This window comes from Gallinula chloropus (genome assembly GCF_964237585.1).
Source record: "Gallinula chloropus genome assembly, chromosome: 23".
Taxonomy (NCBI): Eukaryota; Metazoa; Chordata; class Aves; order Gruiformes; family Rallidae; genus Gallinula; species Gallinula chloropus.
Window position 1 is genome coordinate 8,342,193 of NC_140108.1, and position 27,270 is coordinate 8,369,462.

Consider the following 27,270-nt stretch of genomic DNA (forward strand, 5'->3'; position numbering starts at 1 on the left):
TTGCTTAAGAACAGAATGTTTAGGATGGAAAGCATGATTCTCTAACTCCTGTACCATGGGTTTAGGCCAAGGGGCTTCTCTGCTCAGTTGAGGAGATGCAGTGAACTGCAATTCAGCTAATGCATCCACGCTCAGCACTACAGCACCAGAGTTCTCTGCCAGTTCTGCACATGACAAGTGCATCCAATGAAAAGGAGCCCTCTGTACATCTCCACACATGCACAAAACACAGGTTAAAAAAAATCCTGTTTGGGTTTTTACTGCCTTCCTGTAAAGTAATGAAGAGATCTGCTGAGGATGGAAGTAGAAAATGTTTTCAAACACTCTGAGTTTCACCTTGGTAGAGCAGACAAGGAAGGAAAACTCCGCTCAAGACACTCAGTACCGTGCTTGCTTGAAATGCCTTTTTAAAGAGATCAACTAAAGCAGCACAGTCCTTACAGAATCATCTTCCTTTGGCTGTAAATATCCCCATGGTAACGAGCGATGGTATCAGACAAATGAGCAGAAGCAGAGGAGGCTGAATGAAATCCTTCAAACACAGAGTCTCCAGAAACAAAATGGGACAGGACAAGCCCATGAGAAAGCCTGTGCCCTGTGAACCTTATCACAGCTGCTGCCTGAATTCCCCATCCCCAAATTCTGATCTAGTCCTTCCTCCTCCAGGAGGTTTTTGCTTTGTGCCTTTTCAGCAGACATACAGCACAGGTAATTCAGGGACATTAAATGTCCCTGGGACCCGAGCACGATGCAGTGACCCATTTGGACACCATCCAGGACACAGATTGAGCTGGCAGAGGTCTAAAACTTCCCGCAAGGCAGCTGAAACCACCACCAGCCCCCAGGTATCAGGAGCACAGAGGGGCCTGACTCAACAGACTTCAAAAATTCCCAACTGCAAAGAGGAATTTCCAGCTGCAGACTTGCAGTGCTGAGGCGTGGAGCAGACGCCTTTTAATGGGTGTGTGTTCACTGGACGAGGTGAAGTAGCACCTGCATGTGACTCTGCACACACACAGCACTGCCTCCAGCTGAGGGAAGGTACTGCACAAACTTCCTGCAAGTCAAAACCATTGAAATCAAGGAAAATTGGGTGCATCATGGCAGCTGCCAGAGGTCAGTGACTGAGAGAGAGAGAGAGGTCAGGAGCTCAAACCCCATTTCGTGCTACTTCCCTTTCAGTGTTGTTTAAAAAGCTGCCCTCGTGAAGCCAAGAACTGATGAGCACACAGCCCTGTCAGCTCCTAATTGTTCACGGGTTCCTTTACAGAACAGCTTTTAAGATCTTACCTGCAAGCAGCAGCACTTCACCATTCCTGTTTGGAATGCCTGACAATTTGGTTTGCTTCCACTTTTGTCACTTTGAACAAAGAGAAGTCTGAGCTTGTGCTCTGCTTCTATATGCTGAGTACTCTGTTGCCAGGTTTAGAGCTGTGATAAGCATGTTTCTGTTGCTGTATCTTCCAATTCAAAGGTATTTCAGTTAAAAATCCCTTCAAACTCTTTCCACTGACAGCAGAGTTTGCTGTTGCTCCCCATCCACGTACCACTGGCTGTGCCTGCTACAGTTACAGCCTTGGTCTTACTTACCTTACACAGGATCATTTCAAAAAGCATCTGAGAGCCCAGAAGGCTTCCTGGGAGTGAATTCCTAATTCATGTGGAGAAAGCAGATCACGTTAGCTCAACACAGGACCAAAAACTCCTTAGGAGCTGCCCAAACACACAGCTGTCCCCTGAACACAGCTCAAGTCTTCTGATGCCTATCAAGGTCTTCTCACCATCACTACCCTCTCCAACAGAGACACTGTGGAAGATTCCTGGGCTACTTCAGCCCCTTTCTGCTTTACCTCTCCGAGCACAGCCATGCTTAGCTTCTATTCTGAACACAGACAAACTTACAGGTTTTTCATTTTTATTGGATGCTTCCAACTTTATATCTAATAATATACAGATACTCGTTTCCCATCATTCCACTCACATCCTCACGTAGCTCAGCCATTCTGTCACATTAAAATTTAAAAAAAAAGCACAACTGAAATAAAATAAATTTGTAAGCTGGAAAAATACATTATAAACTTATATTCAAGAAACATTTTCTTTATAATTAAAAACCTACTTGTAATAATTAAAGTAGGTTTTAAAGGAAATGTTGATTTTAATTTTTAAATAGGTGGCCTTTGTGTATACTTTTTAATCGTCTCATATGTACAAGTCCAACCAGTATCTCTGCCTACCTGTGACAGAATACCCAAAACAAAACAAAAAGACACTGAAAAGGAGTTTTTAAACAAAAGATCAATACTCATTTTCCAGGAAAATACAGTATAATCAGAACTTTAACCACATGCTTCCCTCATCTGTATTAAGGCCTAAGAGACAGACGACGTGCTTTAATAAAAGCAGACAGTATGAAGAAAAGTCCTTCCACTTTTCTCTTCGAATTCCTGTAACAGCTCATCTATTTCATTTTCCATGTCTTCTGTGTGCTGTATCTAGAAGAGAAAACAATACTAAGCAACCGGACTCCAAGGACATGATGTAGTTCAGAAAACTGTAAGAATTCAATGCTTTTGGCTTACTGAGATCTCAGCCAGCATGCTGTACTGAGCAGCACAGCACTGGCTGCTTCACTGAGACTCCCAGCATTCCCAGTACGTTCTCTGCATCATGTTTATCTGAACACCCTTCCTTCCCCAACCTGCTGAACCGCCACTTAACTAGTACTCTGTTGAGCAGGCAACATCCATCCTCACTAGGTAGCAAGTGGAAGCTTCAGAATAGTTACAAGCACCCTGCACAGATGGCTGAAATTTCAAGTGCTTGAACCCTTTTAGACTTTTTGGATCTGGAAAGAACTGAAGACCAGAATAGATCGCACAGGCTGGGGTGAAAAAAAGCCTGTTGCCACGCTGGACTAGGTGAACTCAGCAACTCACACACTGTATAATCACAGAACCACAGGGCTGGAAAAGACCTTTAGTATCATCAAGTCCAACTGTTCCCGTCCTGTGCTAAACCAGATCCCTGAGCACCTCATCTACCCTTTCTTTAAACACACCCATGGGTGGGGACTCAGCCCCTCCCTGGGCAGCCTGTGCCACAGCCCCACAACTCTGCCAGGGAAGAACTTTTCCCTCCCAGCTGAGCTGACCCTGCCCTGGGGCAGCTTGAGCCCATTGCCCCTTGTCCTATCCCCTTTCCCCTGGCTGGAGAGACCATCACCCACCTCTCTGCACCTTCCTGGCAGGGCAGGGGAGGTGGGGAGAAGGTCTCCCCTCAGCCTCCTCTTCTCCAGGCTGAGCACCCTCAGCTCCCTCAGCTGCTCCTCAGAGGATTTGCCCTCCAGCCCCTTCCCCAGCCTGGTTGCACTTCTCTGGACTCTCTCCAGGACCTCAATGTCCTTCTGATGCTGAGGAGCCCAGAACTGGACCCAGCACTTGAGGTGCAGCCTCACCAGTGCCCAGTCCAGGGGCACAATTACTTCCCTAGACCTACTGGCCACACTATTTCTGATACAAGCCAGGGTGCCATTGGCCTTCCTGGGCACACTGCTGGCTCATATTCACAAGGACACAGCTCCTTTCTCTGTTCTCTCAACAGTTACATAGACTGTGTTTATGCAGCTTATTTTTGTCTCACTCCAAGGGCCCCTGTGCATCAAAGGCATGTGGGGGTTGGACCCAATGACCTCTTGAGGTCCCTTCCAACCCCTACGATTCTGTGATTCCTGTGATCAGTTTTTCTCCCACATCATGCACACGACAGGGTGGAGCTCTGACACACACCCAAAGAGGATGTTTTTCAGGTGTATGATGATCCCAAATGCAAGGCTGGTGTTTAAACCCCACGTGTTGCTGTTTGCAGAGGATGCCTTTGCCATAAGCAGCGCCCTGAGCACAGGCTGCACACGTGCAGTGGTCACGCTGGGCGCTCGGCCATGCCGCTCTGCACCTGGACAATCCCACCCATCCCGGGTGCTCACGTGGAGTTCACATCAGAAACCATGAACTGTTACAATTCCTCTGTTTGCACAACTGCTCCAGAAATGACCCCAAGCATTTGGAAGCTCACACATCTCTGGACACAGATTTTACTAACTTTTGCAACATGTGTAAAGAGTAATCCCCAGCCCCCTGGAGTGGCCCAGCCCAAGCTGCCCACAGGCAATGAGGCCTCTACTTACACACTGGCAGAGCTCACAGATAAGGAAAGCCCCCAGGGTTGCCTCCTCATGGTTATCCTGAATGTCCACATTGATCACGTGCACCGGCTGACACGTCTCCTGCTCTCTGGAATTCAAATCTAGTCGAAAATAAAACACACATAACAGCAAAACCTTGGGTGGGACGGCATCATGTTTTACAGAGTATCAGTAGGTGTTTTAAAATACACAGTCATTGTCCACCTCTGCCTTTCCCAAGCTTGTTTTCAGAAAATTGTTTGTTCAGTGTTATGTTCAACAATAGGCCCTCTTATTTAAAAGGTGAGAGATGGATTCTGGAGATTCAAGAATTCAGTTTTGTGTAAGGGTCATGACAGTTTATATGCCCTGGTCCAGAAAAGTTACTCAAGCCTCCTTCTTTTCACCAGCCAATTATGAAGTGCATCTCTCTTCACGGCAATGCCCAACTGGAAAATGAGCAAGTGGCTGCTCTTCACCTCCCTCCCTTTAGGTGAGTATCCTCACCTGAAACATCACCGTGAAAGCCGCTCTCTTTGCAAGACATGCTGAAGTCACTGAAGATCCAGTCAAGTACTGGGGCAGCTGCTCTCAGAACTCACCAATACATTTCAAACAATTACAGATTTGGAACACTAATTGCTCAGCCTGCTTTGCATTGCTTGTGACACGAGCACTGAGGGCTGAAAAGGCAGGCAGCAGCCTTTCACAACGGTACGATACTAATTCAGTAGGCTTGTCTTCCAAGTAAAGGAAGCACCTGAAACCTCATGTGTGTGTGAATCCAGCATGTCAGGAGAGAGGCAGGATTCTCAGCCCAGCAGCTAACTGAGCCATTGCTGAAAACTCAGGACTCCCTATGAGTTCATGTCAAGCTTGCTGCACTGTGTTCTTGCAGAACCCAATCCCCAACAGACATTCATCTGGCATCTCCCACTGACTCATTAAGGACAAAGCCAAGCATACTTCCAGAGCGATAACCACGCTCAAGGAACAGCTTCCCCACCTGTAGTGGAGGTATTTACTGTGGATAAGCCACGTGGTACATCTCAGGTAGTCTTCTGCAGAGAGGGGAAGGGAGGTTGCATAAGGAAGACAGCTCAGATTTTGTTTCTCCATCAACTCAGTGTGCAAAAATGCTCATCACATATGACTTGCTAGTTTGCTAGATCCACAAGCATTTTCAAATCAAGCATGTACTTGAGTTTCTCCAAACACTTGCTGCTTCCTTACGTCAGCCCTACACATACATATTCTGTGTAGCTGCCAACACCACCATCTTTGAGAAATAAGCATTCAGCCATCACTTCTCTGGTACACAGAGTCTACGTCAATGGACTGTGAGCTCTCGTCTCTGCTGGAGTTCCAGCAGCAGCAGGCAGAGGAGACAGAGGTGTTTCCAGATTTGTGAAGGACTTCAGGGGGGAAAGGGAAAAAAAAATAAGCAAGCTCAAAGTTAACTTGGCTTATCAGTTCAAGGTCCTTACCTTCTACTACTTGATCATAGACTCTTTCTTCACACGTTAGGATCAAATCAAAAACATCTTTGCAGTTCTGGAATCTTTCTGGTCGTGGCTTGATTCTCTTATTTCTGTCCAACATGTGTAAAATCCCATTCTGTGTGTATCTGAAGTCGCTTGAGTTAAGTACCTTCACTTTAGGAAAAGTCATGGCTTTGAGCAAACAACTGGCACAAGTTAAATTATTACTCTATCTTCAAAATAAGGTTCTGTTTGCAAATATAAAGATCAATAACCACTAAATAGACACCTAAGTGGGCAGCATGGCTCCTGATCAGGACAATCCACAGAGTTTCTGGTTTTCAGAGGCCTGTCACTGTCATTAGCACAATGGCAGAGACAGCTTTAAAAGGACCTCGGAAGAGCTGAGTTACTCAGGACAGCTTTTCTTGGGCAACTATTTTTATATCCACAATGCTTAGAACACACAGGCTGCGCTGCTTGAGCAGAGTGTCCTACATTCACTTAAGTCACTGCCCCTCACTCCAGTGGCCTCTATCTTCAAAGTCAATTACACGGTGTCTCCGGCATCACCCACACCTCTGCACGAAGCCCTGCTCAGGCCTCAGGTTTGCACAACTGAACGTCCAAAGAAAGTGAAATCAATCACAGAAGCCTCACCCTGTAAAAATAGCCAAGCTATATAAACGGGAATGAAGAACAACACCGACTTTATGCCTGTCAGAACTTCAGTCACTGTGTGAAAGGAATCTGTTATGCTGCTCGGGAGCTATATTTATGCTGGTACTGTAACCTTGAGGCTCAGATTTACATCCTGTATCCCTCTTTCAGACAGGATTCACTCATCCCTCTGTCTTCTCAGCCTTCTGGGACACGTGTGTTCCTTAGGAGCACACCAAGGTTGACTGCCACATAAATCCCTGCACTTGCCTGAAACCAAACCCGCTCCAAAGGTGAAGTTTTTACAGGTAGGTCAGGAATACCAGGAAAGGTTTGAGTTAAGGAAGGCTTGAAAACTGAGGCATCTCCTCCTTGCTTTGAAGCAGCAGTATTTTTAGCCATCCAAGCACATATTCTCAAATGAAAATTGCAGTAAGGATAACTGTCTATAATTTCTTGAAATAAGAAAGATTCTGAGAACAAAAAAAATTCCATCATTAGCAGAGAGTGTGTAAGAGGTCACCTTGGCTTGTTTCCTTGTTGAAATCATCACATACATACCTAGCAGGTATCTCAGTTCTTCTCAGAAAAGAGTCCCAGGCTTTGGTACCAGAGGGCCAGCAGCTCTGCCTGCCTTCTGGCAGCTGCCCACTGGTATATGAAGTTTTACTGCCCTACACAGCCAGCCCTACAGCTCCTGATCTATACACCCTGAAGCACTGCTTGGGAAGTTTTCAAGTGAATGGCCTCCAAAGCTCTTCAGTCTTTCAAGTGTTTAAACTGTATTAATAATTAAAGTCATCTTTCTACCTGTAAGAGTCTACTGCATACAGAAAATAGAGTCAGCTCTCCTACGTGCCTGCATCACCTCACTTTAACTACCTGGGCAATTTCCTAGTTTTGAATCACAAACTGAATGATACTTTATCATGTTGTCAATCCCCTCCCAGCCAACTGATCACCACCACGTTTTTTTCTTCAGGTCATCCCCAGGCCTTTTACCATTTTTCTTTCCAAAAGACTTATTCCTATGTAAGAATTGTCCTTTAGACCCCAAAACTCTCCCACAAGCAGTGCTCGTACACCAGCAACCACTGCTTCCCCACAGCACCCCTGTAAACTCTCCTCGGGTTTGTCACACTTGAAAAAAATCCACTTCAGCGTAGCCATTTCAGACCTCAGGTTATTTGCAAAGCATGAAAATAACTGCAACAGCCATTTTCCAAATGCTTGCAAACATCTGGCTGTGTTCCTTCTTCAGTTTGAAGAGAAAGCCCTTTCTGGGCTCTGTAGTCCTCAGTTCTACATCACGCAGTTCAAGGGGAATAAAAATCCACAACATCCCACACACTTTTTTGGGTTTTTTTTTTCCCCTTTCTAGGATAAAATGTTGCTGGCATCTGTCCCCTAGCTCTCCTGACTGAGCTTGGAGACAGAATTACGCATATTCAAAAAACCCACACAGTCAAGCTTTCTGCTTCGCACAGCCCAGCTTCCTGCTGCCAACTTACAGCTATTTTTTTTCCAAGGGTCCATCTGCCCATAAAAGGAGATTGAAATAAGCAGTTAAGATTCATGGCACTCTCAGATTGGGTTGTCTGAAATCTTTTTCACCTGGGAAGAAGCAGCAAGAAGGGAGCTGAGATGTGCATGATTGCTTTCAATGCATAACCATAACCCAGCTTCTTTCCCTTCGTGAACTCAGGCAAACACAAAGGTAACTTACTAGTGGCTATTAAGTTATTAATGGTTTCCACTGTGCTGCCAGGTGTTGGATCATTTAAGTCAGACTCTGCTTTCCTTCCAACAGATTCCAATCCCATGCTCCCTATCCGATACACCTGTGTTCTCTCTTCTTAGCAGTCACTAAATTTTCACCTGGCTTTCAGGGTCATTGCCTGGCTGTAACAGCCTTGACACTACCACGCTCAGAAACCCAACAAACCACACACACATTTCTCTAAAAGGCCTTCACCTGATGCAAGCCACTAGTGTAGGAAATCCATTGCATTTTTACCCTGAGTCCAATCCAGAAAGGGTTTTTCTGGAATAGCTATGCTAAACAGATCTACAGTATAATGAAATTCTGCACCGCAACCCAGTGATGGGAAGACTTGATATGGGAAGGAGATGTTGCAATACAAGATGAGTTTTCCAACAGACACAGTATTGTTTGTTTTTATGGAGATAGCTATCCCTGGTGTTGCTGACTCTGCATTCTCTCCATTTACAGATACCCCAGACTATATATAAACATATACACACACTATTTTTTTAAGAGTTATGTGTTCATATGAAACCTGTAAAGCTTTATAGCTTCTGCTACCCAACCTAAATTCCTCCCACAGGCACTAGAAATGCTTTTAGTATCAGCTTGACCTCTGCCCACCACACATGGCTAACCACCCTCTGCCCCTCTAATCAGCTCGTCAGCAGCTCATTCACCAACAGGACCCAGAGAAGACCTCTTACCTATGAGCACTACCTGAAAGATCTATACAGCCATGACAGCACAGCCTGTCCCCCTCTTCTTCAGCACAGCTGCCTTTCCCCCACTCCCAGGCAGTTTAAAAGTTCTAAAATACCAAAACGTTTCCAAGTCCTCTCCATAAGTCTCTACTGAGAGCAATTTCAATTAAAGACACTGTACAAAGCATCCTCCCCAAACACTAATCCTAATCAGAAGTTTTATGGAACTGGAAGCCTGTTTGTTGGTTTTTACCCATCTTCTACCTCTGCCCTGTTCAATAGGTTCACTTCACAAGACAGGACTAAGCCTGGTTAGAACCTGAACGGGAGCCTTTCTGAAGTGAAGCTGGTGTAGGGGAGAATGTCTAGAGGACAATACAATCAATCCTGAGAAGCAGAAGTGCTTTCTTGCTCAACATATTCCCATAGTTATCTTCACACATTATGATTCGACTAATTACTTGCTCCACCTCCCCAAACCTGCCCCATACGTCATAAAACCTACAATCAGACTGAAATTTTTACACATTGAAACCAACTCCCTCAATGCACCCACATTAAAGTGGACTGCCAGCACCTGAAAGAGGACTAAATCTGCATTACACTAACAGCCAAACGCATCCGACTGGACTCTGCACCAAGAAGAATTCTTCCCCCCTCCCATCCCACATGTGTCACACCTAATCCAGCCTCAGATCTTCTGCCCTGTCCAGGCATCAAGGGTTTATAGTGAATTCGCTTCTCAAGTAGAAGCGTTAAGAGGACAGCAAGGAGAAAGCAAACTCAGAAACAGGTACAAGAGGGACTGGCTGCAACTGCAGCATTTTTGTCACCAAGCAAGCTAGTAGAAATATATGCAAGAAAACCAAGTTTTATTTGCATTGAATAAAAACAGGTACTCTTGTTAGGGCACAAAACATATAGGAAGATACAGGGTACAGAAAGCAACTAGTCTGCACAGAAATTCTCGTGGATTATGTTTAGAGAACCTGTACTTGGGGTTGACAAAGACCAACAGATTAGCAAAGAAAAAAGCAAGTGGCTTTTTCTTGGAATTTGATAAATTCCAAGATCAGACAGTTAAAGGTTGAAAGAGGTATGCTTACAACAGCAGGCACATTCAAACCTGCCAGGGTACAAGATTACTGCTTCCTTTCCCAGAGCAGTAGGAATCAAAAATAGCTATTAATGTAATTGGGAATAGATCTAGTTAATCCTGAGGCTTCTTCCCCAGTAACTCTGATAGCAGATAGGCCTCCACCTACCATCTCAGGTTTGAGATACAAGACTGCAATTCTGAATGAGAAACTCAAGAAAATGGGATGGAGAAGAACTGGCCATGGATGTAGCCAGTTCTGTCCCCACTACATCACTGCTTTGCAGAGCTCAGTGTCCAACCACTCAGCAGGGGCACTTCTACAGTAGCTCAGCATCAGGCTTGATGCTCAGGGGTGGGTAGAGAGGAACAGCCATCGCCTATGGCCATCCAAGCCGCACACTTATAAAGGACTGGGTATTTCAGAACTTGTACACCACCACCTGGGTACCAAGCACCATATCAAAAATGCAAACCAACCTGTATTTTATGCCTTCTCCTTCGGACTGACACGCTTCAGCACGTGACGCTGCATTTTAAGACAAGGCTTCTTTCCCCCCTCCCCTGCCGTTTCACTTTTGTTTACAGAGCTCTGTTTCAGTGGTGGACAATTTACTTCCAGAAGTATTTTTTCATACTTTAAAAAGAAATCTAGATTCATCCAACCATGCAGGTTTAGAAGGCTGTATGAAAACATCCACATTTAAGGCCATGAAGGCAGAAAGTGTTCCTTGATAGCTGGTGAAAAAGAATCTGCTGGTTCTGTAGCCTATTTTTCCACCCTTCATGAAAAGAGCTAATTTAAAATATCCCTTTCTCTTCTCTTGGCATAAGGGCATCTAACCTGGTCCCAGCAAGATGATTAGTCAGCAGATTACTAAACTTAGATAAAAGACGTCTTATATAATTTATATACTAATATATCGACCTATTTAAGTTTAAATCCTGTATGATGAAAAAAATGACTGCTTACTGATCTAATTATTCAGTAAGTTTCATTTTAACTCTCAGGTGGAACTGAAAACCTACAAGTGATTTGAGCTGAAATGTTTTGGGGTATATAAATTAATTACAGAGTTATCTAAAATGTACTGGAGTCCAGTTTATTAAACATAATTGGGTAAACTACTTTGCTAAAACGTATACACACTTTTTGGGGAAAAAAAATCCCATCTTTTAAGTAATGCCTGGCACCCGAAGCTTCTGCATCTTCAAACAAATCTGACATGCTGATTATTCTTGTCGGTGCAGCTGTCATCATACTCAAATACTGCAATTCTTCTTTGTGAATAAACAGCAGCAGAGCAGAATACTTCTCACGCTAGTATGAGTGTCATTTGCAGGTCTCTCTTCCACAGCATCTTAATTTATTTATTAGTATCTGTATTATAAACACAAGATACGTTGTGTTGAACCCTGCCAGGCAAAACGCCTAGGAACTCGGCATTTCAAAGGAAACTGTGTGAGTGTGGGGGGGGGTGAGACTGCCCAACCTTCCTCCACCTTCAGAACAGCCTCCTTTTACATGAGAAAAGGCTGAAAAGGGACACCAGCACTACACATTCTACTCCTCAAGCATCTGTGATTAGGACTGCGAGAGCTGCCTACATTCCACATCCAGGGTGCAAACGGCTTTCATTTGTAATTGAAATTGTGTGGTTTTAAGTACAAACCAGCCCTTGTTCACCAGTCTTCTGTGCAACTTACAGTCTGAACACTGAGAATATGACATCCCAAAATACCACAAAAATACTAATTTGTGTTAAATAACATTTCTGGTAACATTTGTGCCTGCATTAACAACTTGCAAGAGCCGAAATGTCACTTGTTTTTCATTGCTAAGGACAACTACATAGCATTTCTAAGCTACATGCTGCACAGACAGAATCCAACCGAGCACGGCTGCAGCAGCTGGTCCAAATCCAACAGCGCACTAGCCACATTCATTTCTCCAGCCTGACCCTAAAGCCGAGGGCTACATCCCTACACCTCACTGCAAGAAGCCTAGAGCTCAAGTACCAGATCACAACCTGGCTGTGCTGAAGCTACATTCAAGGATGAAACTGGGCAGATAAAGTTGTGAAAGGGGCAAAGAAAGGGAGCAATGGTAAAGTCCACTGCCAAGAAGTGGGAGACCTATGACAGATACACCAGAGACACATGGGTACCTGAGACACAACACAAGACGACTTCCAAGATGGTATTTTTGACTATGCCATTGAACAAGTTGACTACACACCTCACCCAAGGGTGTACTTCAAGAGGAGTCTGATTTCGATTGCTGGAATCCAGTGTCACCCAGCAGGATAGCTCAAACTACTGGTAAGGCCAGTATGTGGCAAGGACACATAACAAAGGAACACAGAAATCATTAGCAGGACCAGTAGGGAGTAAGAGGGAACAGCGAGAGGAATTTCAGGTGTGTCACATACTTCTGGATGCTCTTCTCAGGTTTAGAAACAAGCACCAGATTTCAGATGAACAGCAAATGGGCAGGAGGGGAGTACTTTGATGTAACTGGGAAGCAAGAAGCCTGTCCATTTAATGTCTCAAAGACACAGGGTTTGCAACAGCTATTTTCAAGTTGGTTTCTGCTGTTGTCACTGCTTTGTAGTGTAGAAATCAAGAGTCATTTGCAACTACATTAACAGAGGTATAGGTGGATTTGGCAGCTCAGATAAAACAAAACAAGTATTACAAAACTTAAATCAATTAAGCCGTTTCATGTAACGCACTTGGGGAACCTGAGAACACATTCATAAGGACAGCGGGACCACTTTTAATCAGCAGCATGCAGAGCAAGAAGAATGCCAGATGAAGTCTGCAGCAAACATTCCTAGCACAGGACTACAAACAGGATACTGAAGATCAGAGGAATGTGGTTAATCCAGAGTCTCACTAATTTTGCAAAGCTTACACAGACACAGCTCTCGTGCCTTGGGTGAACACTTCTCACAGTAAGCCCTCTGACACCTGCCATTAGTATGTCTGGATTCCCCTTTAATGAAGGCTTTCAAGTCTGCCACTTGGCAGCAGCAAAGCTAGAACCCCTTCTCTCCCTCACTCAATTTACTGTCTCCTGAGAATACTGTACTTCAACCACTTTGGGCGTTTCTCCTGAAATGATTTCTATGCTATGCCAATTAGAGGGACTCTAAACAAAGGAAGTCTGTGCTAAGAAGTCAGCTGTGCAAAGAGCAAGCAACATGAATTTCTCACTGAATTTACTGCTAACACTATTTAAGAAAGCTTCCTGTTCTGCATCTCCTGCAACAGAGCCAATGCATATTGGCTGCTTATGCAGCAAAGGCACTGAAGCAACCTGAACTGCACGTGGTGCATTCCGGAGGCCAGCAGATGGCAAGGATGCATTTTGGCTAGACAGGCAAGTGGCTGTGTTTTTAACATCCAGATATGTGAAGTCTCAGATCTAAGTGTCACCTTTGCTGCCCAGAATGCTCTTTTAAAGACACTTCAAGATTTACACGTATGTGCTCATTCACACAGTTGGTATGACTAAAACAGTGACACAGCTCAAATTCTAAGAGGATTTTTCCACTAGTTATGAGCCTCAAACAGGATCCTTTAGTCAGAATTCTTTGGAGGACTCACCTTGGTTAAGGAAATAAACCTGCCAAAGACTACCCAGAAGACAGACAGGATGACAGAGGTTGGTTTATGTACTGAAAACCACTTGATATTAGGCTGGGGTCTGCAGTTTCTTCCATGTTTAAATAGTATGTATTTCTACATTATAAATAGTTTTAAACAATTTTCAGTATTTCCTTTTTGTTATGAAGGAAACAGCTATTAATGGCAGTCTGATCAGAAGCAAAACTAAAAGGTACTGAGAACTGCTGCCTCTGAAAGGCCTAAGATGCTGTGAAGTGTTTTGGTCTTACAATCCTTCATGGAGAAAAAGGGATTGGAATTCAGCTTATGGCCAGAAGCGTACACATTCATGGAAATCTCTCTTATAAGATTGTCAAATCCAGTTTAAACACTGCTTTCCATTCTTATCCCTTCCATCAGTTTCTAGGAGTAATAAAGTACTGTGAAAGACATGTTAAGAAAGGAAAAAAATACTTTTACTGCACTGCATTTGAGTTTTGGTACTGACATGCAGCAGGCCATGATCTCAAACATTTTTAGCTTTTGTAAGGTGTTTAAAAAGCCCAACAAAAAAAAATCCAAACCTCCAACACATCTGAAGTAAAACTTTCCCACGTAGTTTAGAGATACAGAAACTATCCCACTGAGCTGTCGTTCCAGTGGTCAGAACAGAAGCTGACAACTGTTTATCTGTTCAAGAGCCATGAAGAAAACCCAATGAAAATGTAATATAAATACATGCACAAAGAGCTTACCTGAAGTGGAATTTAAGTTACTCCTCAAGACTGAGCTATATGGCCTCAATAAGCAAGGTGCAGATGCTCTGCAGATCTCACTAGTCCTCCTGCACACCCACGCAGCAGTAACTCTCCCTGTTAAGCAACTCAAGGTGTAAAGTGCTCGGATACAAACGCTCCATGTACTATGGCAGCTCAGTGATCCAGAAAGGTGAGGAATTACTACTCAATTAGCATGGATCCTAGAACTTTGTTACAGGTGACAAAAGTTTCTACAGCAAACAAACAGTACTCAAAATAAACTGGGGAAGGGGTTTAGAGCCAGATAGTCCTGTCACTGCCAACTTCCTGTTTCTTCCAACAGCTTTTCCCTATCAATGCCTGCATGGTCATCAGCTCAGGCCATGAATCTGGGTACCAGCATCACAAGCCACCTTCTTTGAAAGTGGTAAAACAATTAAGCAGCAAGATCCAATACACTACTTGCCTACTATTGCAAGTAGTATCACTACTTGATACTATTCCCCTCTCAAGGAAATGGAAGCCCAATGGAAGGAAGGTCTTACATAACCAAAGAGTTTAAGAGATTGAGGATGGGGGGGTTGGAACTAAAAGTCTGGTTTATGTTTCAGATTAATTGTATCAGAAACTGAAATCTTTACATCTGTTCTATGTAAGATATGGTCAAGCAAACTTAGCAGCTCAATAGCAAGAATTCTTAAGAACCTGACGACATGAACCCAGGCATTCTAACCAACCAACCCAAGGCTGTGACAGACAGAAAGCCCTATCTCACGTTACACCTAACTGGGAAAAGGTGGCAGATGTAGTCCTGGACTAGCTGTATACTCACAGAATTTTAGTTTACTGGGAGGTGCATTGCGAAAATTCCCTTTCAGTTTTAGACCTCAATTTAAAAATGACTGATCCCTTACCGATTCCACCCTTCAGACTGAATAGGGAATGTCAGATAGTCTGCCACTGATCTGACAAGCAATTCTATTTCTTGCCTCAAACAGAATCCAGCTACACACATTACAACGGATACGAAGCATTCCAGTTGTCAACTTAACAGTCCTGTGGCTGGTGCAAAGTAACTTCCTACTGCAGCTGAGACACACTGCACAAGAAAACGGAAACAGAGGAAACCTTCTGGAAGAGATGACTAATAATATTCAAACTGTACTGTCCCACGAAGCTATGCATGACTCCAAGACAGGGAATGCAGTTTTTCCTGGAAGAAAAGCCTAACTGCAGTGATGCTTGACTAAGGCTTCAGCACTAAAGGATCCTCCTTCTTCATTACCTACAAAGACAGAAGAACTAATCCTCAATAGAGCTGTACTGCTTCTGGATGTCCCTACTTCAGCTAATCCCAAACCTCTTTGTCTTTATTCTTCTTCATGGGCACAGGAGGCTGTCTGTCAAGTGAGACTGAAAAGATTTGGGAAAGGCAGAAGACTCCCCTACACAGTGAAGCAAATTAGTTCAACAACATACTTTTGTTGTACTTCCTCAGGTTTTGTAGGGAAACAGATTTCAGCTTTGTTCATCTAGATTCTGTGAAGACCTTATGCATGCCAGAACCTGCTTCGGATTCCAATCCCCCCCTTCAATTCTAGAACTGCTATAGTCCCTCAAGCCTACACTTGCTCCAAAGCCATCACTTTTTCCTCTACTTATGTTCTATCACAATGCATCTTAGTAGTTAACAGAGCACATCTTCTTAGGCAGATGGAAGACTGGGGGATAAATTAGGGTAAGCTTTAGCTATGAATAATGCTACAAGTATATACTGGCAAAGAGCTCTGTTTCTAGCAGAAGAAACTGTTTCCACTTGTTCTGAAGGTGAAGAGTACCATTACCTGTTCTGCCTGCTCTTCCCTCCCCCAACTTGGCATCATCATGTAACTATGGAGCTAAAGCTGGCATCTTACCTACAGTTAAGAGAGTATGTCAAATTAAAGGTAAGGGAGAAGTATGAAACAGAGTAGGCCAGGCTTGTGGAGTAGAGGTAGAATGCCCAGACCTAGTTTAAAAAAAACCAACATCCTTAGGAATGTGAGGGTCACAGATGCAGCAATTAATCATGGAGCTATCAAATACTGATAAGAGAAGCCAGGAGCTATTCCTGCAGAGTTTGGTCAAATTTCCAGGTGAACAGTTCCTATCCCTGGGCAATTGCTGCTGCAGATTTAAATTGGCATTTAGGAAGTTTCATCCATGATTGCCTTTGGGTTCACTTGAAGGCAAGGATCACTAATTTTCTTCATTTTCATTTCAAGTCACCATCATATAATTAGAACTAAGTGCTTAGACCCCTCCACATGCTAAAAGATGTAATCATAGTGACCTGTCTTTGAGAGGTCTGGTTACACATGCAAATACAAAGTAGTGTATCTATACTACACACCTATAGCCCAACATCTATCCTGTCTCCTACAGGGTACAAGGACCCTCTACTGCTCTCCTATCATAATTACTTTAGAAAGCAACCAAAAGCCATATTCAGAACAGCCTTAAATGGTTTTGTTGCAGCCCTCTATTGGGACTCAGGGAATTTAAATGCAATATTCTAAAAAAGCAGTACATGTGGATACCTATTTTACCTGTAAGGTTTATCTACCACATCTTAACACACTTAGAAGTACTTCCACTTTAGCTATACTGTAACCACCTACTCAACTGAATCTGTATGCCTGGCTCTATTAATCCCTTATCCCTGTGCTTCTGAAATTCAACATATGCCTTCAAGGCATGATGAGCCTGCGCTCTGCATTTCACTAATTAACTGCCATGAAGGCACTTTTCGTCTCGGCAGAGCAGATTTTTGACATTTCTCCCTCCTTTCCACAAGTAAATCAGAGAGTTTTAACGGATCATTTCACTCACACATTTTTAACCTTGCTCTGACTGATGCCCAGCACTGCAGAAACATTTCTGATTGAGACTACTGCTTTCTGAAACGGGCCATTTACTTGGCTGCCCTACAGAACGCTTCAAGTTTTCATCATTTCACTGGCTATGTAGTGTCTGTAAGGCTCTGGACCCCCGCTGGCCTACAGAACTGGAAGGACATCACTCCCAAGGCAACACTGAGCACTTAAACTTCCTGTGCCCCATCACTGGAATATGGGAAAAGCAGACAGTTGTCACTTAAGATACATTATTTCAAATCACACGGAAAGGCTTCGGGTGACAGTCATCTCCACTTAGCTGATAAAAGCAAGGCTGGGAAACAACAACCAGTTAAATCACATGAAGAAGCACACCTCTTCTCATTTTCCTGTACCAATTATGGTCAAAGCCCATCAGAAGAACAAGCCCTCCTGCTCTTTAGCAGGTAATGTTTGCACACCCACTAACTCTATGAAGTAACACTAGCCCAAGACAACTGAGAGCCCACATGACCCTGGTTCACAAAATACCTACTCTGCAGCTCTGACAAGAGTACATCTGGTTTTGGGTTTTGAGGGCAAAAACTGCCACAGCAAGCATTTCTGAAAACAGAACTGCTTTCTGCACTGTCCTTACTCTGAAAGCCCTAACTTCTAATATCTGAGAGTCAAAAAGGCAAAGATATAGTGGCAATTGTTCTTTCCCTGTTTCCCTTGCAATGGCTATTGTTTAAACTGGCATTTCTTTATCTTGAGAAAAGGGTTTGCCATAACACTGCAAATACTTTTGAGCAGCACAGGAACCACCTCCAGCATGGAGCAGAATCAAAATGACAACTCCAAAGTATGCTGAACAGGGGAGACTGGGCAGGTTTTCTTCTGGTTTTCTCTTAGAGCTGTGCCATATTCAGTATAGCAGCAGCAATGCAGAATGCAACAAGGAAAACAAGTTGTTCAGAAGTTATTTCTCAATGCAGGTGATTTTCCTTAGAAGCAGTATTATTAATCTAGATACGGCATACCTCATTATGTTGGGGTTGTGAGAATTTTCTGTTGGTAGAGGGATACAAAAAGGCCCCCAAGCAAACCACACACGTGATTAAGACTCTACCCTACATCATTTTTATTGTTGAAAAAAAAAAAAAAAAAAAAAAAAGGGACCTCTGACTAGGTATTAGGAAACCAAAACCCCCAGCAAGGGATACCACTCGTGTGGAACACCGTGCAGAAAGGTATTCCAGTGTTTAAACTGCTCTCGTTGTGCTGTATAGCTTTAATCAAACAGCCCAGCCCTTCTTAACATAAGCCTTTCAATCCCCAATGCAAAAGAAGCCATCACTCTTGGGGTCTCAGGGAGCTCACATTTTTTATTTCTGGTCAGCAAATACAACAAAGAATTTGCTGAGTAGCAGTAACTCATAGTGTAAACTGTGCAACTCTAGAGCTATCTTTCAAAAGTTACCCAGTCAGTCAGCAAACTCCGTAACAGCTTAAACTAGTTCCTACCACATTCAAAGTTCTCTAGTACCTGACAATGTGTTTAACCTTACTCTATTTTTTTCTCCAAAATATGCAAAACTGGGCTGTTTGGGTACAATTAGGACATTTAAACCTCAGTAACATTCCTGTTATATCTTCAGGTGGCCATGCTCAAGATTTTAGACAAAAAACCCCTTATACCACTGAAAAATGCAAGGAGTACTCTAATTACAGAGAGTCATTTTTGGGATACTCCACTCTAAAGGATCCTCTATCTTACCCTTTTCTAGAATGAGTGCCTGATTTTGTAGGTTTGTGGGTGGTCTTAAAAACAAATGAAAAGTCAACTTTAAATATAATGTCCTAAAATCACGGAGTTTTGACATTACTCATGGTTTTAAGCAGTATGTGTAACCCTGACCAACTCTGCTCTCCAGGATTAAATATATTATTGGGCTCTCTTATGTCCATTCTTTTACAGTTGGACTCTATGTAGTCTTAAAGGTCTTTTCCAACCTAAAGGATTCTATGACTCATAATATGCTACAGGAGTGAAGGGCTTTTTTGGTACAAATCATGTATCAAGAAATTCTCAGTGAGAAGGGTGAACTCTTTAATGAAAGGTATCCTCTCTCCCAGAGAAAGTATACTGTAAACCTTACCTGTTAAGTTTGTCTGAGCTAAATACAACATTAATGTCGAGGTGGTGGCTCTTCGCATATCCGTTTACCAGGACGGTCTTTGCACTGAGAACACATGATCCACAGTGCACTGGAGGTAATGGACAATCTGTGACAGCACTGACGTGCTTTCAATCAAGAGCTAAACATGTTAACATACTACAACAGCATTCTGAATGCGTGCATCGTAACTCAGTAGCCATTTACAAGGGAGCTTTAGAGGCCCATTGTTAAAAAACCTCCTATAAACCTAAAACATCTTAAGATTGCCAGTGAAGCAACTAATGCATCATGTCAAATAACAAATTAACACCTTTGATGAACCATAATGGATTTTTTTTAAAAAGGCCATGCCACAGGGATACAGTTCTTTGTCTTTCCTAAGCAGATCATTGTACATCTGATCATATGTGGTTTTGAAATCATAAACATTCGGCTTGTCCGGTGCTGGTCCAGGCAGTTTCACATGAGTCCCTGTTCCAAAGGATCGGACACTGAATCCTCGTTTGCTGAAAGACAGAACAGAAAAGGGTGGGGGGGAGAAGGCAATTAGATTGGAAGGACTGTAAAGTGCTGAAGAACACAAATCAAATCTTAAACACCTCTGAGCCATCATCCAAATCACACACAGTTGGACGACACGTACCAAGTAAATTGCCAAGCCTACACAATGTGCACAGCTCCTCACAGTTACATAAACTCACACACCATTTCTGAAGGAGCCTTTACATTCTCTAAGAACATTTCTTAGAATTATGGTAGGTAACATTTGGCATATTTCTTTCAGTAAAATTAAGAAACATTACAACACATTTGTTGAGTAACAGGACTGGAAAGAGGTTGCTTCCTGGTAGTGTAATGGACAAAGGTAAAACTCTGTTGCTATATAGACCAGAATGCCAAAACATTTGGCTTTATGACAACAATGTAACTTCTGAAACAGGTCAAGACCACTTTTTTTAACCCACACTTTCAACTTCAATGATTTGTCAGAGATGGAACAGAGAACAGTTAACAAAAAGCAAGCAAGCAGTTTTCCTCTCCCCCCAAAACACGAGTGTTGTAGAGCCTTCTTCTGACAAGAGCAAACAGGAGAGTGGGAACCACTGCGGGAGTCCCAATTATGCCTTCTGAGCAAGACAAGTCACATCTTGACTCCTTCATCTTCACATACAAGATAGTGAGGGAATTCAGGGGAAGACACACCAATTCAAATTGCATGTTTGCCTTCAAATGGTGTCTTCAAAGCAATCCAAAAGGTTTTAGGCAGAGACTGTGATCAAGCTTTGCCCCAAGCTCAAGCACTGCTCTGCAAGTATCAGCAGTGTTACTTCCTTTAGTTCCTCTATTCTTGCTTCACTACACTTTTTTTTGAGGAACTATTTATAGGTTCCTATTCCTGTAAACGGACAGGATACATGATGATTTTTCCTTCTTTCTGTAGGACTAATGACTGAAAATGGATACAAGTGGGAAAAAGGGCAATTCCTTCCCTCTCCCAGCCCTCCACCACATTAACAGTGACTCATAACTGTACCAGTTGTATTTCATTTAATTTCTCTGCAATACTCCCAGTCTTGAAGTCTTTATTCTTCTGCTTCTATTGGACATGAAGAGCTGTAACACATGCAGAAGAAACTGTAGTGCTAAAACATTAATGTTTTAACTACTGCAAAGCAGCAATGCCATGGTGGAAAAAGTATTTTCTTCTTTCCTCCTAACTTTTTCCTCTATTCTTTGAAATATACCTGCTTGGGTCACACACATTAAGAAGCCCATCTTCAACTGTCAGAAATGTCCCTGAAGTTTTCATGATCTCATAACACAAAACAGAAATCTTGATTTGAACTTCCATGAATCAAAAATCTGTGTCTTAAAGTACATGATCCTTTGAAAATTAGTTCCTTGAATAGCCAGATTACGCATTTCTCTGTGGAACTTCATGCTTTGACACTAGGAGTTGCCAGGGTACAGCTTTTGCACTGTTTATGCACTACTGTGAAGTGTTCTGAAAATGTTTCAATATACTTCTCGCAAAAATTGGTAGACAGGAAAGAATGCCTGTACTCAACCATAATAAAAGCAGGCTCTGGCGAATAAAGCAGCTGGACAGATCGAGTTTAGTGAGTCATCAAGTATGTGCTGTAGTGTGGCACAGTCTGTTAACAGGAAACATTTTGTACAAGACCATGTATTTGCTCTCAGCCTAGTAAAACTACCCAGAATATGAAAAAAAAAAGCTTTGACTATCATAAACAGTTATGGGTAAAATATACTACTACCCTATCCTAGCACTGGTTTCTGAAAGCGTGAAGCATAACCATTAACAGGCCTGTAAGCACTGTGAAATTTCAGGAATCTCTTTCTATTAATAATATTAAGACTAATATATTTAAACTATCAATATACTAGTACAGATATAAGCCAGTGTATAGATCTCATTTTCAGCAAGAATGCTCACCTCAGTTTAGGTCCAAAGCTCATTACAGTGAGATCACATGGCCTAACCATGTGCCCATGAGTTAACAGACTTAACTGCAGAAACCTGAAAACAGTCACTGCACTTCCCTCCAAAGCATCTCACAGCTCACTGCAAATACCACTTCTGGTGTGGGAGGGAACTGCTGCTGAAAGCAGAGATCAACAGGGCCCTACAGTAAGAAAGCACTCACACCTGACAGCTGCTACTGCTCAGTTTCAGGCACTGAGAGAAGTAACACTGATCCATGCATCTAAGACATGAACTTCTATCCACACCTTTATTTCACTGTTATTCTGGGAACTCACACAGGCTTATTACAATAATGTATTTTTCAGCTTACTAGTATTACTAAATATTAAAGCAAATGCAATAAGTTCTGCAGGAACACTGCAGCTGGTAGTGGTGAGGATTTTTCAAAGACAAACCACTAATTTTAATACATCCACAACACATGGCAGGAAATGCCCTCAACGATATCCTCCTTGTAGACCTTGAAAGTATCTTACACCATTCTATCAATACTGAAAAAAAACCCAAACCCAACCCACCACTGTTAAACAGCAGGAACACAAGCACTGTTCACTAATTTTGACTCCAAAATCTTTAAAAAAATTATCTTGTTTTAATTTGCATTAGCACTGAAACTGTGCAAATGAAAGTGCTTTGGTATAAAAGTGTTTAAACATTTCCTTCTTCTTGAAGGTTTATTAATATTTCTTAAATTAAGAACTACAAATTTCAGTACCTCCCTGCATTTAGTGGCTGACAGATGATGTCAGTAGAGAAGTCAAGTCTAGTGACTTTTCTAAGTGTAAGGGTGCAACCTAGGGTCTCTTACATGGTCACTGTTGAACTACAAATCATTACATCTATATGAAATTTAAGTGTCAGATACTAGCTTCAATAGTTAAATGTTTACTGCCACTAATATACCCCACATCTCTGCTAATCTCTTAACCCATTTAGCCTCCTAAACCAAAGGAACATACATGTACATAGCTTAGGCACATATTATCATCCAAGTTTTCATTATCAGTAGTAACAGACTCCCTGAACTCAGGAAATTGAAAATACAAAATTACCAGTCTAGTGTCTCCTTGACAGTGGGAGAGTTTGAAAGAGAACTTCCTTTCAAAGGCCATCAGCATACTACCAAATAAACAACACTGTCAAGAGTTGCTGTATCATTAAGCTTAGTAAGAGGAGAAATATTACCCTTCCACCTTCCTCTTCTATGTTGGAAGGAGAACTATTCCCTAAGTCTGCATACTCTATGGCAAAAAAAATAAAGCCTATACCCAAATATCTGTAAAAGCAAGAAATGCAGGATGAGTAAGATCTGACTGAGGAACTGGTTACAGATGGGCATCCAGTTTGGCAGCCTTGGAAGGATCATGTATTTCCACATAGTCCTTGCTGCTGTTCTTTCTTCCCCTACAATGTCCCACCACACCCTTACAGGGATGGTACCTATGCTATTAAACTTTTAAGATACCTACAGTCTGACTTCTGTTGGGAGATTAGAACAAAGCGCTTTAATCCCACCAGTTAGAAAACATGCAGGCACACTACAAAGCAGTGGAAACTCTACTGAACAAAGATAGAAGATCTACTGCATAATTTGTTTTCCAGATGCCCAAGTGGCAGCACAGGGCTATCAAGTACAGTAAGGCTGAATGAGAAATTCAGATTGGCAAGTGAGACTCATTGCAAAACCCTTTTGGAATCAACCAGTGCAATTTAAAAGGGCCTCTTATTATCTGGTATGTTAAGCTTAAAGAAGGAAGAGCAAACCCAAACACCACCCCTCCCAAACTGAAGTGTGAGAAGAAAGCACATACTACACTTTTGCTTCTCTAAGACTAAAATAGAGAACACCAGCATGTTACAAATTGTAACAAATTCAGGCTTTTCTACAAGATCATTTTTGCTTTAAAAGGGAGCAGCACACAACTAAACTGAAGTTTTAGTAGGTAGGCCTAACATTTGGGAGGTAAGATAAGCTTGCCTTGCTAGTATTTTTCCTCTATAAACTGAAGAAGGGAATAAGCAAAGTCATTGAAGAAAATTCTACAAGAAAAATCTGGCTTAACTAAAATCTGCCATTCATTAGAACACTAAATAGACTGGGGAAGTTAACCCTGAGCCCTGACTTGCAGCACTACAAAAATCTAAGACTTGTGAAATGCAAGACAAATACTTAAACAAAAGGTTTAAAAACATTTCCTAGCAATTTTTTTAAAGCCTATCTAAAATATGTATGCAAGGTCTTATGCTACACATTACAAAGGACAGTTCATGGATGTTCAAACTGAAGGTTTGATTGTTTTCAGTCACCTGCAGTGCTGTAGAATCTGCATCTTTTAGTCTCAGAATCCTTTAACAAATACCATAGTTTCATAATGCCTTAATTTCTTCCTAACTCTCCTTCCTCTTTTAATCACGTGTTCTTTTCAAACTGCAATGCAACATATAGCAAGACCTTACCCTGAATGTGCAAAGCAGATTGGCTTTGAGCCAATGCAAATATTTTCCTGAAGCTTACTGCCAGATGACCACCTTGACTGCAGTTTCTTTAGAACAGCATCAGCATGTCATCTCTCTTTTGCCATTTATGCTATTCTTGGTATCACTACCTGAATGCTGCTGAAAAGAAACGTTTCCAAGTACATATCGTTAATCTTTAATTAAACTCTTAAGGGTGGAGAGAGACTTCAGAAAACGTTTCCCTGCTACGTCTGCCAGAAGGACATCGTCACGCAGGAAGTGGTTTCAGAAGAAACAAGCTAGACATGAAAAGTCAGTTTACTTCTGTCCTTCGTGCTCAGGTTTCAACTAAAACTCAGTTCCAACATTATGAGGAAAAAAACAAACCTAAGAATGGCATCCTTCCCCCCAAGCAGCTATTGGTACATCTAATGACAACTCTAAGCATTAAAGGCATGACACGCTGCTCACAGTAAGATGGCTGCCAGACCAGATGCTTCTACTATTTACTCCTTTCGAAGCTGTTGTTTTTATTTAAACGTAGCTCACAATTTACACATAATTGGTTGACTTACTGTGCTAGCAGTATGTGCCTTTTAACGTGAGTGTTACTTTGCATAAAAACACATAGAAGCGTAAAGAAGACTCAAGAACATGATTTGAGGCAGATCAGGTCTCTCCTGGCCATCTCCCCTTGTGAATTCAGCCAAACTGTAAATACTTGCAGATAAATAAACCCTCATAACCTCAAAGACATTTAATATTCTGAACCGAGCGCTTCATCCAGTTTTCCTGGCACAGGAAACGGTTCCTTTTCATTACACTGAACAGTTCCAGCCTGCAAGATGCGTTAAAGTTAAAAAAAAGAGAAAGAAAATGAAGAGCAGCTTTCAAGTGTGCAGATGCCAGGGCACTGGAGCTGTTCCGCGCCCGTCGAATCCGCCAGCTCCTCTTTTGCAGCACCGGATCCGGAGGCCCGCCAGCGACGGGGGAGCTGACCCCACCGCACCGCAGCGAGTCCGCAGGCGACGGGATGAAGTCCCCGAGCCCAGGGGCGCGGCGGGGTGAGGCGCAGGCCCCGAGCGCGGCCTCGGCCCGCCGCTGCCCTGACAACCCGCTCGAGTCCAGCCCCAGGGCAGGCAAGGCAGCCGGTGTTCGCGCTACGGCGGCCAAGGCGGGGCCCCTCATGCGGCCCGGAGCGGCCCGCCACGGAAGGCGGCCGCCTCGGCCTAGGACGCACTCGAGGGGCCCGACGGCGGCGGGCCGGGCCGGGCCGGGCCACGCCGCCCCCGGCCGGAGGAAGGAAGGGGAGCGGGCAGGCCTCGGTTACCTGAGGATGTTGTGCGCCTCCATGCTGCGGTTCTGGTTGCTGGAGCACACCACAGCAACGCGGAGCGGCGAGGAAGGCATGGCGGCGCAGGGAAGAGCCCAGCTCCCTCCCCGCGGCTCCGACACCGTCTCAGCCCCGGCCGCGGATCGCACAAAATGGCGGCGGGAGCCCGGCGGCGGGCGGTGCCGGGACGTGTCACCAGAGCCGCGCCGCCCCGCCGCGGCCAACCGCGCAGCGGGCGTCAGGGGGCGGAGGCCACCGCCTACCATCGAGAGGGAGGCGGGGCGGTGGCGACGGAGGCAGCGCGCCGCCAGCCCTGGAGCCGGGGCGGGGGGCGCTGAGGGGCCGGGGCCGCAGTTCCCCCGCAGAGAGGCCGGTCCCCGGCACGGGGGCTCTGCGGGCCTGCGCCGCCGGGTCCCGGACCGTCCCGCTGCGTCACGGGCCTGACACGCAGCCGGGCAGCGATCGGCAGGCCCCGGGTTGTTCTCCGGAGCGCCGCTTCCTCCGCAGCTCGGGGCTTCCCGAGCGCAACCCGCAGGGGCTGAAGTGTTCCCAGCAGGAACAGGCCGCAGCGTGGCACCGTGAGCCGCGGGCTGTTCACCTGAAACTACCGCCCGGCAGCTGCTCTTCGGGAAGGAAAAGCCTCCGCCAGTGCCATGGATGTTACCCTGGCGACGCGGCCCCAGGCGCAGCACAGTTTATTTCCTCCCATCCAACTGCTTTTCCCGGTTTTCCAGGTGGAGCAAGTGGTTGGAAACAGCCCTGCGCAGGCGGGTTGTCCCTGACCTCTCAGCCCCTGCGAGCACACAGCCCCTTGTTCCTGAATGACGCAGCTTGTCCTGTCAGCTGCGACACTGCCCACCGCTGCAGCTCCCACGCGAGGGACAGCACGTGCGTAGGGTTCATCTCATGTGCCGAACAGGGAGACAGAAAAGTAATGATTTACTGTGACCGCACGAGGTGATACCCTCCAACCAACCCTAGCCCCAGGCCCCCTAACTCAGCAGATAGACAGCCCCCTTGCATTCAGCGTACAGGCAATTTTCCAACATCCACAAAGAAATTAGTCCAAATTTAGTGTATGGTCTTAGGTTCTCCCTTCTTCCTCAGAGTTGTAGAGAGTAATAAGGTTTCCCTTGAGCTTTCTCTTCAGACTGAACAGTCCCAGCTCCTCCAGCTGCTCCTCACCAGCTTTGTTGTCCTTCTCTGGACACACTCCAGGCCCTTGGTGTCTCTCTTGCAGTGAGGGGCCCAAGACTGGACACAGTCTTTGAGATGCAGCCTCACCAGAGCGGAGTACGGGGCCGATCACCTCCCTGGTCCGGCTGGCTTCCCTGGCACCAGCCAGGATGCCGTTGGCCCTCACACCCATGGCACTGCCACTTGCCTGGCAATGGCAGCAACTTACTCCCGTAGCTTGTTTTCGTAAGATGGGGGGTCAAGTCATCCCTTCTTCCCCGAGAAGCATCTTCTGGGAGGTTCTGTCTCTCAGCATTAGGTGGCAGCCAAGTGTCGGCCGGCGCGCTGGCCGCGGGTCCCGGGAGGCCGCTGCAGGGCTCAGTCATCCCCCGAACTGGGTCTGGCGCTCGGGATCGATCCCGGCTCCACGTCCCTGCCCAGAACACTCTGCCGAGGACTCGGTAGCGGAGATGAGGCAGACACATGCCTGCTGTTCCG

General features: G+C 44.3%; 1 protein-coding gene across 2 annotated transcripts; it reads right to left on the reverse strand.

Annotated features, from left to right (window-relative positions):
- Nucleotides 1–1,905: 1,905 nt before the first annotated feature.
- On the reverse strand, nucleotides 1,906–25,739 carry SSU72 (SSU72 homolog, RNA polymerase II CTD phosphatase). Of its 2 annotated transcripts, none has more exons than XM_084274564.1 (5): nucleotides 25,594–25,739; nucleotides 19,660–19,803; nucleotides 5,671–5,810; nucleotides 4,187–4,305; nucleotides 1,906–2,495 (listed from the first exon to the last, which is right to left on the reverse strand). In XM_084274564.1, the coding sequence occupies exons 1-5, from the start codon at nucleotides 25,671–25,673 to the stop codon at nucleotides 2,394–2,396; spliced, it is 585 nt and encodes a 194-aa protein (XP_084130690.1). In that variant the 5' UTR covers nucleotides 25,674–25,739; the 3' UTR covers nucleotides 1,906–2,393. The 2 variants fall into 2 exon arrangements, with proteins under 2 accessions (XP_084130690.1, XP_084130691.1); XM_084274565.1 differs by having other exon boundaries at nucleotides 1,906–2,489; nucleotides 4,183–4,305.
- Between the last annotated feature and the right edge of the window lie 1,531 nt (nucleotides 25,740–27,270).